General features: G+C 32.8%; 1 protein-coding gene across 1 annotated transcript in view; it reads left to right on the top strand.

Moving 5' to 3' along the window:
* Positions 1 to 12,742, top strand: part of ERBIN (erbb2 interacting protein) — a 125,682-nt gene extending 112,940 nt beyond the window's left edge. Inside the window, exons 22-27 of the mRNA XM_059417984.1 lie at positions 2,562 to 2,705; positions 5,197 to 5,316; positions 7,939 to 8,148; positions 9,228 to 9,320; positions 9,782 to 9,856; positions 10,669 to 12,742. Of these exons, the coding sequence (XP_059273967.1) occupies positions 2,562 to 2,705; positions 5,197 to 5,316; positions 7,939 to 8,148; positions 9,228 to 9,320; positions 9,782 to 9,856; positions 10,669 to 10,776 (750 nt within the window). The 3' untranslated portion in view covers positions 10,777 to 12,742. The remainder of the gene's footprint in view (positions 1 to 2,561; positions 2,706 to 5,196; positions 5,317 to 7,938; positions 8,149 to 9,227; positions 9,321 to 9,781; positions 9,857 to 10,668) is intronic.
* Positions 12,743 to 13,020: the final 278 nt, after the last annotated feature.

Raw genomic sequence — 13,020 nt, forward strand, 5'->3', positions numbered from 1 at the left:
GAGATGTACCTAGACTTGAGTACATAGGAAGCAAGTAGCAGCTACCCTCTGTTCATTGTACCTCTCTGCTTTTTATATTTAGAAATTGACCATTCAGTTACTTCAGGAGTACATGGCAGTAATTTCCCAGTTTTGCCCACTGATAATTTAGAGGTGAGGATTAGTCCAGTGAAACTAAGAAAAGCCTTGTGAGGACACAGAGCAACATGATTTAGACTACCAAACTTGAAAGCATTGGTTAAAAATGATGGAGGGTGAATGGGGAATCTGTTTGCTTCTCTGCAATTCCTTTTCCTCCCCCAAACATAATTCTTATGGTCTAGTAGATATTTGAAAATATTTCACAATGCCTGCCCCACCTCTAGAAGTAAGTCCCCAAATCAGAAGTTGCTACTTTGCCCTCCTTAATGCTTAGCATTAATTTAAAAAAAAAAAATAGATAAATTATTGCAGCTTACTTGGTTTTTTAACCTTCTGTTAGTAACTCCTCCTTCCCTTCACTGCAACAAACTATACCTGGAACCCAAACATATAAATAGATCTCACCTTATCCTTCTAATCTAATCTAATCTAATCTATCCTATCCTATCTAATTAAATTAATAATTCTGGTAAGAAGCACTCAACCAGAACATCATTAACATAATATGATAATTTCCACATTTAGTTGCTACTATACAAATATTAGCATGGAGTGAATAGCAGTGCCCAGGACATATTCCTTAATTGAGCTCTGCACAAATGTGTTGTACTGTGACAGGGTGCAATTTTTTTTTTTTTAAGATTTTATTTATTTATTTGACAGGCAGAGATCACAAGTAGGCAGAGAGGCAGGCAGAGAGGGGGAAGCAGGCTCCCTGCTGAGCAGAGAGGCCCGATGCGGGGCTCGATCCCAGGACCCTGGATCATGACCTGAGCCGAAGGCAGAGGCTTTAACCCACTGAGCCACCCAGGTGCCTCGACAATGCAATTTTATGTAGGTGTCTATGCACAGGCCTGAATTCACAGGCCTGGACCTATTCTGAGCTTCAGCCTTCTTAGTCAGTGACATATTTACAGAAACTCTAGATATGTTCAAAGATGTCCTAAAAAGCTTTGTTCCAGGATCTACATATAATTAAAAAGGGTCATTTGGACCATCAAGTTAAGAGCATGATAAAACTATTTGTAGTACTTCAGTGTGTGTTATTTATGTTTCTATGTGTGATTTTGTGTATAGTTTCTTTATTTTTACATTATAATCAAATGTTTTGGGTATCTCTGAATTTCCTCTGCCAAGTCCTAATTGCTTGTGAAATGGTCTGGGAAAGCATAGGCATGGCCTATTAAGTTTAGCTTTTTCTTTAGTCATTACTTTGGAATCCACAAAAAAACCAAAAGTGTACATTGTAATTTGGCACATTAAGTTTTCTTAGTATTAGAGATCAACTTCATAATCTGCAGAACATATATGTATTCCCTAGGAATAATATAGAAATGCTTGTTAGCCATTTCTGTATTTCTTGATAACAAGCCATGCTCAAAATATGGTTGCTCTCGGTTTGACCATAAGACTCTCATATTCAGGGACTCCACACAAAGGAAGAGCATGTAACAGCTCTGGGGATTAATAAGCAGGAAGAATGAAAATCAGGCATTGTGTTTATTGAGGTTCATTTCTCAGGCAGCTCTGGGATTGGTGATAAGGGATTCATCAGTGTAAGGATTTCATCAGTGGTTCTTCCAAGTTTAAGCAGCAAATGCCACTAACTCCTAAAATGAAATCTTAAGTATCTATTTATATGAATATATGTTTATCAAAAATTAAAAATTTAAAAAAAATAAAATAAAATAAAACACCAAAAAAAAAAAAAAAGTACATTGTCTAACTTTTTTCCCGTTAACTATAGAGCAGTGGGAGCCTTCTGTTATATCCTAAAACTTTGTGTATATGTTCAACTTTTTTCTAACTTTAGACATGTTTCTAAGGGAATTTCTAAGGTAATTTTTTTTTTTTTAGAAATTATAGTGGTCAGGAGCCAGGTGTGTTTTGCAGACTTATGCTATGAATGTATGTATGTTTAAATGCTCCATTTATTTAATAATGATATAAAATTCTATAAAATGAAGCAGACTCTAGAAATCCAGTTTAAGTTAGAAATAACTGGTTGGTAAAAATGTATCTTTATAAAAAAATTAGCTTGTGTTCCATATATAACTACATATGTACACATACGTCTAGGTATGGCATCAGTTTCTCTTTTCTGACAAACTTCTAATAAGATGAGTTAGGAGTAAAGGAAATGATAGCATCATAAAAAGCCACTGTTTGCTTGTACTTTCTTCTTTAGTGTTTAAACATGTGAATGGTTGGATTTACATGTACTTTATGTGTATATGTGTATGTTGTCATGTAAATATATGGTAAATAGTGCCAATTTCTTGCACTGGCACTTAAAATTTGATGCATGATATTCCTACGTGGTATTGGGGTTACTTATAAATACGTCTTTGTACATAACATGTCTTGTGAATTTTGCATGCTACACTAATCTCTGTTAAATCTATCCCCTCTTTATTCAGAGCATGCTGTCAAGGTCCTTTAATTCCAATTTTACTGCTGTAAGCAACTTTCACTATGGCAGCTCTAGGGATCTGCATGGCAGCCAAGGCAGCCTTGCCTTGAGTGTTGCAGACGGAAGAGGTTCTGGTGGGCACATTTTTCGAGTGAGTACCTGCAGTAGACCAGTACTTTTAGTACACAGAAGAAAAAAAAAAAACCCACATTTTTTTGTTTTCCCATTTCTAGAAAATAAGTTTTTATGGTGGGTTAGATATCTTGATTACCTTCTAGTTCTTCCATGGCTTAATTCTGAAACTCCCTGCAAAGTTGATTTAGTATTTATCGCTTAAGTTTCTTTGGTTATAAGCTAAGGATGTAATATACTCTTGTTTATGTAAATAGGGATGAGCAATTGAAATAACCGAGTGTTGTTGTTTTTTTTAATTATTATGCTTTGTGGTGTTTTCACTTAATAAAATTTGTTAGTCTCCAAAATTCAAGTTTAAGGGCTGTGCTATATATATAGTACACAGAAGTGTTGTGGGGAAGAATAATTTTTAGTTTAGTAATTTAGAATTGGCAAATGAGAATCACTACCTGGAAGTAAGTTTAATCAGAATTCACTGAATCTGATTAAATACAAGGCTGGAAAAATTGTAATAAGTACCAATGAAAAGGCAAAACCCAAATCCTTTATTATACATGTTTCAGTGTAGTCATTAATGATGAAGAAGGAAGGTTTATTCTTCTAATGAAAGTTAAGGGTAGGTGATAAGAACAGCAGAGAAGGAGAAAGAACTGAACAACTCTGGTATGGCTCTATTTTAAGATTTTTCTCTTCATAACAGCTTAAGGTGGTAGCATGGCCTATAAATAAATATTTATTTCTTCCCCTTACCTTCCATTCTGAAAAAGATTTTTCTCCTACAACATTATTTTGTCTCTTTCCCCTAGTTTTATTTCCATACTGACTCTGCTTACTTCTGGATCCTTGCCTTATCCCAAGGGTACTCATCACCAACCCCTTTTTAATACACTGCTGGCTTTGCATTGTTGTGTTCTAGGACAAGAGTGGTCTCCCGGATTCACTTTGCTGTGGCTGGACCTCACCTTTCTTGCTGTGCCATCTGTTTCTGTGTTAGAGTCCTAGCAATTGTTTTGTAATTTATCACTTTGAAATGGAGAGAGAAGAGAGATAGCTATTAAGCCCTGAATTTCTGGTACTCATTCCAGCTGAAACCACAGAGTGAAGACCAGGGGCTTTTATTAACTCAAATAATCTTTATTGTCATCTGGAACGATTGTTTTTCCAAACTCTTAAACAGTGATATTTTTTGTTTATTATTCTTAAACTCATAGCCTTTGACTTTGTTGCATTTTGCTTTTTCATTCATAATATATTTGTTCTTTTAAAAACTAGATAAGGTTACATATTCAGACTTGAATTTAAACTTCAAGCTATGACCTAAGTTGATTACTGTGCATTCCGAAAGCACATCTCAAAAATGGGGAAGGAAGGCAAAATATTCATTGCATAAATACACAAAATTAGATCAAACGAAATCTAAAAACGCTAATCAGTGCTTTGAACCAGCAACTAAACTGCACATGATAGCTCTATTGCAGATAAAGTTTCTTAGATTAAGTCACAAAGCCCTTAGGCTTATGTGTATCCTGTGGCATATCATAATGAAGTAGATTTCAGATTATTTTTCAAAATGATGATGTAGTGTATACATAGCTGTGTTGCTAGCCACATATTGTTTTGAAAGTAACAATAGTGCTATTTATCACGGTCCCTTCAGTTTTTAAAAATATAGCTGGGTGTGTTTAGAACTAAATTAAAATGAAAAGTATGGGCATCTTGCTTCCTAGCATATTATAAAAAAATATATTCAGAGACAATGAGCTATTGAGTTTGTTTTTTCTCTAAAGCTATCAGTGAGATAAACTATAAGGATATTATTGACATACAAAAATACAAACTCTAGTTAATTTTTTAAAAATTCATCAAAACATTCATTTTAAAAATACTGAGCTGTCCAATACTAATGTGATAGAATTAAGCTTAAGTGAATTTTAGAAGACTGTGTGTTTATTGGTACTGCCCATCATTAATAAGAAAATCTTGGTGGGCACTGTGCTGTTAAAAGAATAGCAGTTTTTGGGGGGGGGGTTAAGGGAAAAAAAGACTTTTTGTAGTCTCAACAGGAGTAAATTTTAGTTGCTCTTAAAATTTGGGACTTTTAACTTTTATTAATAACTAAATTGTTCACATTGTTAAAAGCTAGGTATTACTATAAATAAAACTAAATACATCATGAAGAAATAGCTTAACAGTGTTGAATGTACTGAGATATTTTTCCTATTTTATTGAGATATAATTGGCATATCATATGGTATTAGCCCAAAGTGTACATCATAATGATTTTTTATATATATATAAAGAAATGATTACAACAAGTTTAGTTAATATCCATCATAAAGATACTAGTATTGATGGCAGTTATGATCATAATGTTTGACTTGGTTCTTCATCTTTCCACTACCTATAATATTTTTTCCTACTCTCCTTTCAATTGTCATCATCATCATTTTGGTTTCACATCTGAAAGAGCATTATTTGTTTACTTTTTATTTTCCCCTCATTTGAAGCATCCCCAGACATCCTGTCCAGGAGATCCTTGTCAAGATGATATATTCCTTTCAGGACAGCCGAACTACTCGTCAGCTACACTTAGTCACAAAGATGTTCCTCCAGACAGCTTGATGAAAGTAGGTGTTCAGGAAATAAATGAAGACATCTCTTTGAACTTGTTTTATAGCTTTTGAACTGGAAATAACTATGCTTAACAGTAAAAATAATGTTTTGAGGACTTTTCCTCCTTGATAAGTAAAGATTTTTAAAAACTAATTAGGAAATATGAAAGAGATTTTTACTCTGTTATTTCTTAGTTTAGTCAATGCTTTTTTTCCACCGTAGAAAATTATTTTATTGTTATTATTTCTCTACTGTCATCTGCTTATTTTATTGTTTCAGTCTGAGGCTTTTTAGCATCCTGATAGCAAACCTTTTGGAGAATTAAACATGAACCTGTCTTAAATTCTTCATTTGAGGATGTTTTACTATTATTAAAGGCATTTTAAAATACTTTAAATGTAATTAGAAATCACCTTGGAAGACTTTTTGTATGTGGTAGAGTAGATGATCGTATTCTTATGGCTTTCATAACTAAAGCATCACTTAGAAAATTTACTTTTCTGTCACCAACACCAGATTGATAATTCTTTCCTTTAATATTCTCTCTCAGCTGTTCTTTCTCCTGATTCCATATTCCTAGTATAGCCCAATACAGTTTTGAAGCATACTTAATGTATTCTATAAAAACTTCCACACTGTTCTTGAGAGTGGGTACCCAGCCCTATAACATAAGTTCATACATAACTCTATGTTACCCTTTTTTTCTGTTTTTCTTTAATTGAGCTATGTTATTCAGTTTCTTTTTCTTTTTAATATCACATTTTGTAGTTTAGGTTATTGGTTTGTTTCATACTTTTATTCTCCTGAGCCATCTACTAATGATAGCTTAATATATTCCATGGGTATGTTTAACATTGATGTAAAATGTCAGGTACAACTCAGAATCTAGATATCAGGCAGTCTTAGCATGGGTCAGAAGTAATTATTGTTTGGAAAATTTTCCCCAGAAGAAAAGTACTGAATCTGCACATAGGAGTAAATGATACATGCTTGGAGAGAGTGAGTACAGTCCACAGAATTGTGCAGAAGTAATAAAGTGACAACACAACCAATTAAAGGCTCCTGCCAGATAATTGCTTCAAATCTACCATGTTCAACTAGTAAACAACCACAATTTTTTTAAAAAAAGATATAGGGATAATAGAGTACCTCATTCACTTTTTCTCCAATCAATGTAAGATTTGGCCTAGAGTGATGATATCTTTGCACTCTGTTAGAAATCTCCAGTTGGAAACTTTGTAAGTTTCCAAAGTCCAGAATTAACTAAGTTCTGAAGTGTAACACAGTAAAAAAGATAACTTTTTAAAGTAAAAATGTTCACTAAAGCCTAACTTCTTTGTTTCCTTCAGCAAGGTTCATATAACAAGAGCATGTAGTTATGAAACAATTACCATAATCTTTTCCCAAACTTTTCTACTTTGGGATAATTTTAGGATAATTTTTTGGGATAATTTAATTTTCAATATTTCTCTTACAGTTTTTCTATAATTCACTTGTGAATAAGATCACCTTTTTATTGATAATCAGTAAGAAGTTTTAAATGATTAATCTCTGAAAAATATCTCCCCTTCTATATAGCATTCTCTTTATATGCAAATATTTATAATCCAAATGTAAACTTATTTTTCAGATAGTTTCCTCATACTAGCATAATTAGCCACATTTGCACAAAGGTGATTTTAAGTGTAAAATTCAGATTCAGTCTAAATGATGAGAAGCATTAAAATAAGGATAATTCTTTTTCTTTTTAAGGTTTTATTTATTTATTTGACAGATCACAAGTAGGCAGAGAGGCAGGCAGAGAGAGAGGGGGAAGCAGGTTCCCTGCTGAGCAAGGAGCCTGATGCAGGGCTCAATCCCAGGACCCTGTGATCATGACCTGAGCTGAAGGCAGAGGCTTAACCCACTGAGCCACCCAGGCGCCCCAAAACAGGATAATTCTTTAACAACAAAATATTTATCTCAAGATATTTTGTGTAGCTTGCAAAAAGTAAAATAGAATGATAAGGTTTAAATTTTGTGATTACTGGTTTATGGAACTAACATTTAGAGAGTTTAAAAGTTGCCAACTGTTACACACACTCAAGAAGTAAATTAGTTTTCTACCATATAGCAGCATTGACTTATTAATTCTGGAAAGAAAGAAATAAAAGGAAATAGAGTCAGATTAGGAAAAAAATCCTACCACAGAAATTGCTACTTTTGTTCAGAAGAAAACATGAACAAATGCATCTTCTGTGTATATGTGAGATGGAAAAATTTACCCTTTTAATGGGCTTAAATTTTAAAATTTTGACATAATTACCATTTTAACTTTTGGTTACTATAAGAAAAACAGGTCCATGCATATTGAACAGAAAAGCAGATAATGTTAAAATTTTAAATTTTAAAGTATTTCCTTTCATTTGAAACCTTTAAAGAGTGAAAATCTATCTGCAAGCGTTTAAGCAAGTTTAGAATTAATAGCTTTTTTCTTTTAAAACTGCAAAATTAGAAAAAAATAGTGTGAGTGGCTTGATATTGTGCGATTTAGAATGTTAAACTCTAGTGCTTTATAATGTTCCAAGAAGAAAATCCAGATATTTGTAATGAGAGATTATTGTTGGTCATTTTAAGACACTTCGTGTTTTTCTTAGATGCCTTTGATTAATGGACAGATGGGCCAGCCCCTCAGGCCTCAGGCAAATTATAGTCAAATACATCACCCCCTTCCTCAGGCTTCTGTGGCAAGGCATCCCTCTAGAGAACAACTAATTGATTACTTGATGCTGAAGGTGGCCCACCAGCCTCCATATACACAGCCCCATTGTCCTCCTAGACAAGGCCATGAACTGGCAAGGCAAGAGGTAAGAATAATCAAGAATATTTGAACTATGAAACTAAGCTTTTAATGTACTTCATAGGATATTTAACTATTAGCAATAAATCCATATAGAATTTTAACATAGTTTTACCAATTTGTTGAAAGGTTTGGTTTCATATTAAGTTTATACGGTGTCAAACTTAATGGTTTAACTTGACTCCATGATCCCCTGTGTTCTGATTAGTTGACATAGGATTCAGGGTTTTGGATGTGATTTTTTTTTTTCCTAAGGTGGTTGTTTATAAAAAACCATTTGATGAGACTCCAGTAATTAGATCTTCAGGAATATGAATAGTAGACCATGAAATGTGACTGGCCTATTACGGTTTACTATTGTTGTTTGATACTGAGAGTTTGAAATTTGACTATCCTCCAAACTGTTTTGAGAATTCAGTCTTCCAAAGTACATAAAAAGTGACTAATCATACATTTACACGTTTTTATAGTTTATTGATAAAATAGTACTGTTAGAAAGTGAGGTAGAGAACATGTGCTTTGTTCGTTTTGGCTTAGTCTATGGGGAAAGGAGTATTTTGTAACAAGTTTAGTTCTTGATCTTTTTTTATAGCGTGGTTATAAAAATATTATCAGCTGATCATCAGTTCCAATGTCTTGGAAGCATATAAATGGGTTCAGGAAATGAGTTGATATCCAACAACCACCCGGGGATTTTTAAATATCTTATGAAGCCTCCAGGAAACAGTGATACTATGTAATTTAGATGTTTTACAGATAGAAACTGGCAGTAAGTTGATAGTAACTGTGTGTGCTCCATATCATTAAAATCCATGATACCTTAAAAAAAAAAAAAAGATAGCGTCAGTAGTAATCGGTTGCCTATCCTTGTAAAATAGCAATAGGATAAGTTAGGAGCTATGCTTTATAATCCTAGCTGTGCCTTTAACTCACTAACTCATTAACATAATATTCCATGTCATGGTTTCCCTTCATATAGCTGAGTATTTATTTTAGATGAATCTTTATATATTTTACCTATAGTTAAATACTGTGTTGTAGCTTTTTCTGAAATATTAGTAATAGTTTATTTTCATATTAATTCAGATTCGAGTGAGAGTTGAAAAGGATCCAGAACTTGGGTTTAGCATATCAGGAGGTGTTGGGGGCAGAGGAAATCCATTCAGACCTGAAGACGACGTGAGTTTGTTTTTATGTCCTTGAGATTCTCATAAGGTTTTATTCACTATTGTCTCTTGTACATAAGTAAAAATCTAACAGATACTTATATAAATGTAGACAGATACCAACTTTTTTACTTCTCTCTGTATTGTTCAGCTTTCTGTTTTGAAATATGATCACTTCAAATTAATTGTTTGAGGAAAACAGATTAAACCCCCAGTTTTAAATGTTCATTACATTGTGAAGTGATTTTTAAATTTGGTTATTATATTTCTGCACATCTGTACTTTAAGAGAAGTCATTATACTCAAGTCAGAATTACCAGCACCAAAAATAACAATATTCAGAGAATATGGTGAGAAAACTTGTGCTATGGTTCAAGTATTTATATACTGTCAAAGAAAAATTGTTCCTTGTTATTCTGTCATTGGTGCATACTGTTTTCCATTAAGTGTTTATCTTTTTTGTTGTTATTAAAGGGTATATTTGTAACAAGGGTACAGCCTGAAGGACCAGCATCAAAATTATTACAACCAGGGGATAAAATTATTCAGGTAACTAAGATACATCTTTTTATTATTTTCTTAATTTTTCATTTTATAAGATCTGCTTTCTCATCAAGTAATTATTAAATGTCAGATTTTTAAAATAGTCCTTTTGTGAAGGTTATCACTAAATATTTGTGGATGAAAATAGTGGCATTTCCTATAGGCCACTTTCTAATATTTTCATAGTTGATCATATTTCTTCCTAGAACCTTGGAAAAACCACGGATATTTTTTAATACATATTCAGTATATCTTAGCATTTTGTTAGAGTTCAGGAATGTTAACTTCTTGAAAATAAGAACGTGAAGGAATCTTTTTGTTTGTTACAAGAATTAAAGAATTTAATTAATGTGAAGCACTTAGAACTATGTGTCTGGTATGTAGTAAGACCTCAATAAATGTTAAGCCTAAATTATTAGAAGTGTAGTGTTTACCTGCTGGTCCAAGGCAATAGAAAGAGTAGGCCTTGCCCTCTGGTATCCTTGCATGTTGGTGACCTCATTTATGTTTTAGTGCATACACATTGAACACCATACCTGGCACTGTATTTTAGCCAGGTGCTTCCTAACATTGGGTTGCTGCATAAGAATCATCTGAAAACATAGACAAGATACAGGTTCCTGGGTCCCACCTTCAGAGATTTTAATTTCGTAGATGTGGGCTAAGGCCCAGGAGTCTGCATGTGTTTTCCATCATTTTCCAGAATGATTCTTATTTTCTGCCAGGTTTATGCAGTACCAGCAGATATTTAAATGTACACATGCAAATAAATTACTATGAAATGTTTTTCTTAAAGACATTTTTCTTCTTTCCTCTAGGCTAATGGCTACAGTTTTATTAATATTGAACATGGACAAGCAGTGTCCTTGCTAAAAACTTTCCAGAACACAGTAGAACTCATCATTGTACGAGAGGTTTCCTCATAAGAATTGTGGACAAAAAAAGGGGGAAGGCAGCAAGATTTATTGGAAGATATTTGCAGGAGAAATTAATATTTTGACTATTTTTATATGTAAAGAAGAACTCAAAAAATTATGTTCAAATTTGTACATTAATGAAATAATGGAACTTGTGGTCAGAGGGAAAGAACCACTGTACAGTATATAGGGGAGACTGGTGAATTCATACCATATAAAAGTTCTTGTTAGGTTTTTAAACATAGCAATCAAGGCTACAAAAACAAACATATGTTGTTTTTGTATAGATTGTAGGTTTATTTTTGGATTTCATACACATGACTGAACTCTGTGCAAGGCTCTAGTTGGCCTTGATTGTAGCCCAGAGACAGATGGCAGAGCTTTCTGTCTCATAGCTTTTGTGCCCTTATTTTTATTCAACTCGTATTAATGTTTTTCTGCTGAAACTACTTGTTTTTAATGTGGGCAAGAGATTTGAAGTGTTGGTTTTTGCTATGTGCATATTGAATTGAAGAGCGAGTAGGTGAAGGTGGTGCTGGTGGGTTCACTTTCCAAGGCCAGATTAAAACAGTCACTTCCTATAAAAATCTGGAAGCAGAGATTGAAAAAGCTCTTAATGTGTTTTTATTAATAAAATAATGCAATAAAAAATGTAATGTCTTTTTAAAGAAATAAAATGACGGTAATTGCATTTTATGAGCTCTACAGGATCTGTTCTTGTCATAGCCATTGACAATACATTTGCTACTGGTGATTCAATTTTTAATTTTTTAGTCACAGGAAATTTTTAACTCTTATGTAGATGCATGTCCATGCATTTTTTTTGTGATATGGAAATCTCTTGATTTTTTTTTTTTTGCAAATAGTAGTCCTTGCAATCTGTTTTATAATTAGTATTCCATTTTAATATTAATTTATAATTTTTATTTTAAGCAGCACATGAAACTAAAATGGCCAGTTTTAAGATTGTGTTGCTATAACACAAAGTGTAAGCAGATTTAGGAAAGCCTCTGGATTTTGTTTGGTCTCACATTGCCTTGGTAAAGTAAAAGGAAACAGTACGCATGGAGCTAGGAAACCAAAGTAAGTTTGTGAAATTGGCACAGTGATAGAGAATTGCTGTGGAGAGTTGTAGAGCAAAGGGATGGGTCCTTGAGGCCTACCAGTGTGTAAAGGTATTCAAATAAAGGGCTGTTCCTAAAGGTAACATTAAATGTGAACTCAACACTTCAGAGTCTTTAAAGGGTTTCTAAGTGTATCAGTGTAATAGAATAGTGTTTTACCACCAGCTGCCTTTGTTCTCATTAGTGTAACAAATATTTCATAGTTGTTTATCAGTTTGTTTATCCAAACCATTAACTTTATTTGTTTCTGTTCTGTCTTGTAATTCAATAAAATTTGAATAACATGCAATGGTAAGAATTAATGCATGGTTATTTGGACCAGAAAAAAGTGCCACAGAAGACCAATAACTGTTTTTAGTCAAGGCTAACCTGGAGCCTTTCATTAGAGCAATATTCAGTTATTGCACTTCATTTTTAATTACTAAGAAATATAATTTTGGAATTTTTAATCTGTTATGCTTTGTTCTTCAACCTTGTTTTAATTAAGATTTTTATAGGACTAGCAAAAATGGCAATTTACATTATTTTTGCAAAAAAAGTTGAACCCGCTCTTTCTTGCTAGTCAGAATAAATAGGCAGTAATTTTCAAAAGATGTGAACTCAAATATTGCACTTCTTTCAAGATGTTATCACTTGGTTATTGTACTGTATAGTTTTAATAATATTGATTGAAACCCTTTAACAACTCTTTGTAAATTTTAACTCATTTTAGTTGTTTTTCAGTACTATTTACACAGGAATTGATTTTTATGGATATAGTAGAGGAAATGTGCTGTATTTTGATAAAATTCATTTACTGTATGCGTGTTGTAATCTCTAAAAAAATAATGACAAACAGCTTCTTAAGACGAGCCTCGGTGTTCCCTTTATTCATAGTTTATTTTAAAATACTAATTTTGGCACACTTTTTTAAAATTTCAGACAATTTTTCAGTCACATTCTATTTTTAATAAGGAATACATAAAATAGATATAATGGTGACATTTTCAGCTATTTTATCTCTCATCAGATACACAGAGGTAATTTTGGAAAAGGAAATTTGCCACAAAAAATGATTGATTAGTGATCTAACCTTAAGTTAACTGTCTACACATTATATTGATATATTACAAATGTTCCAAGTATTACA

The sequence above is a fragment of the Mustela nigripes genome, chromosome 12 (assembly GCF_022355385.1).
Source record: "Mustela nigripes isolate SB6536 chromosome 12, MUSNIG.SB6536, whole genome shotgun sequence".
Taxonomy (NCBI): domain Eukaryota; kingdom Metazoa; phylum Chordata; class Mammalia; order Carnivora; family Mustelidae; genus Mustela; species Mustela nigripes.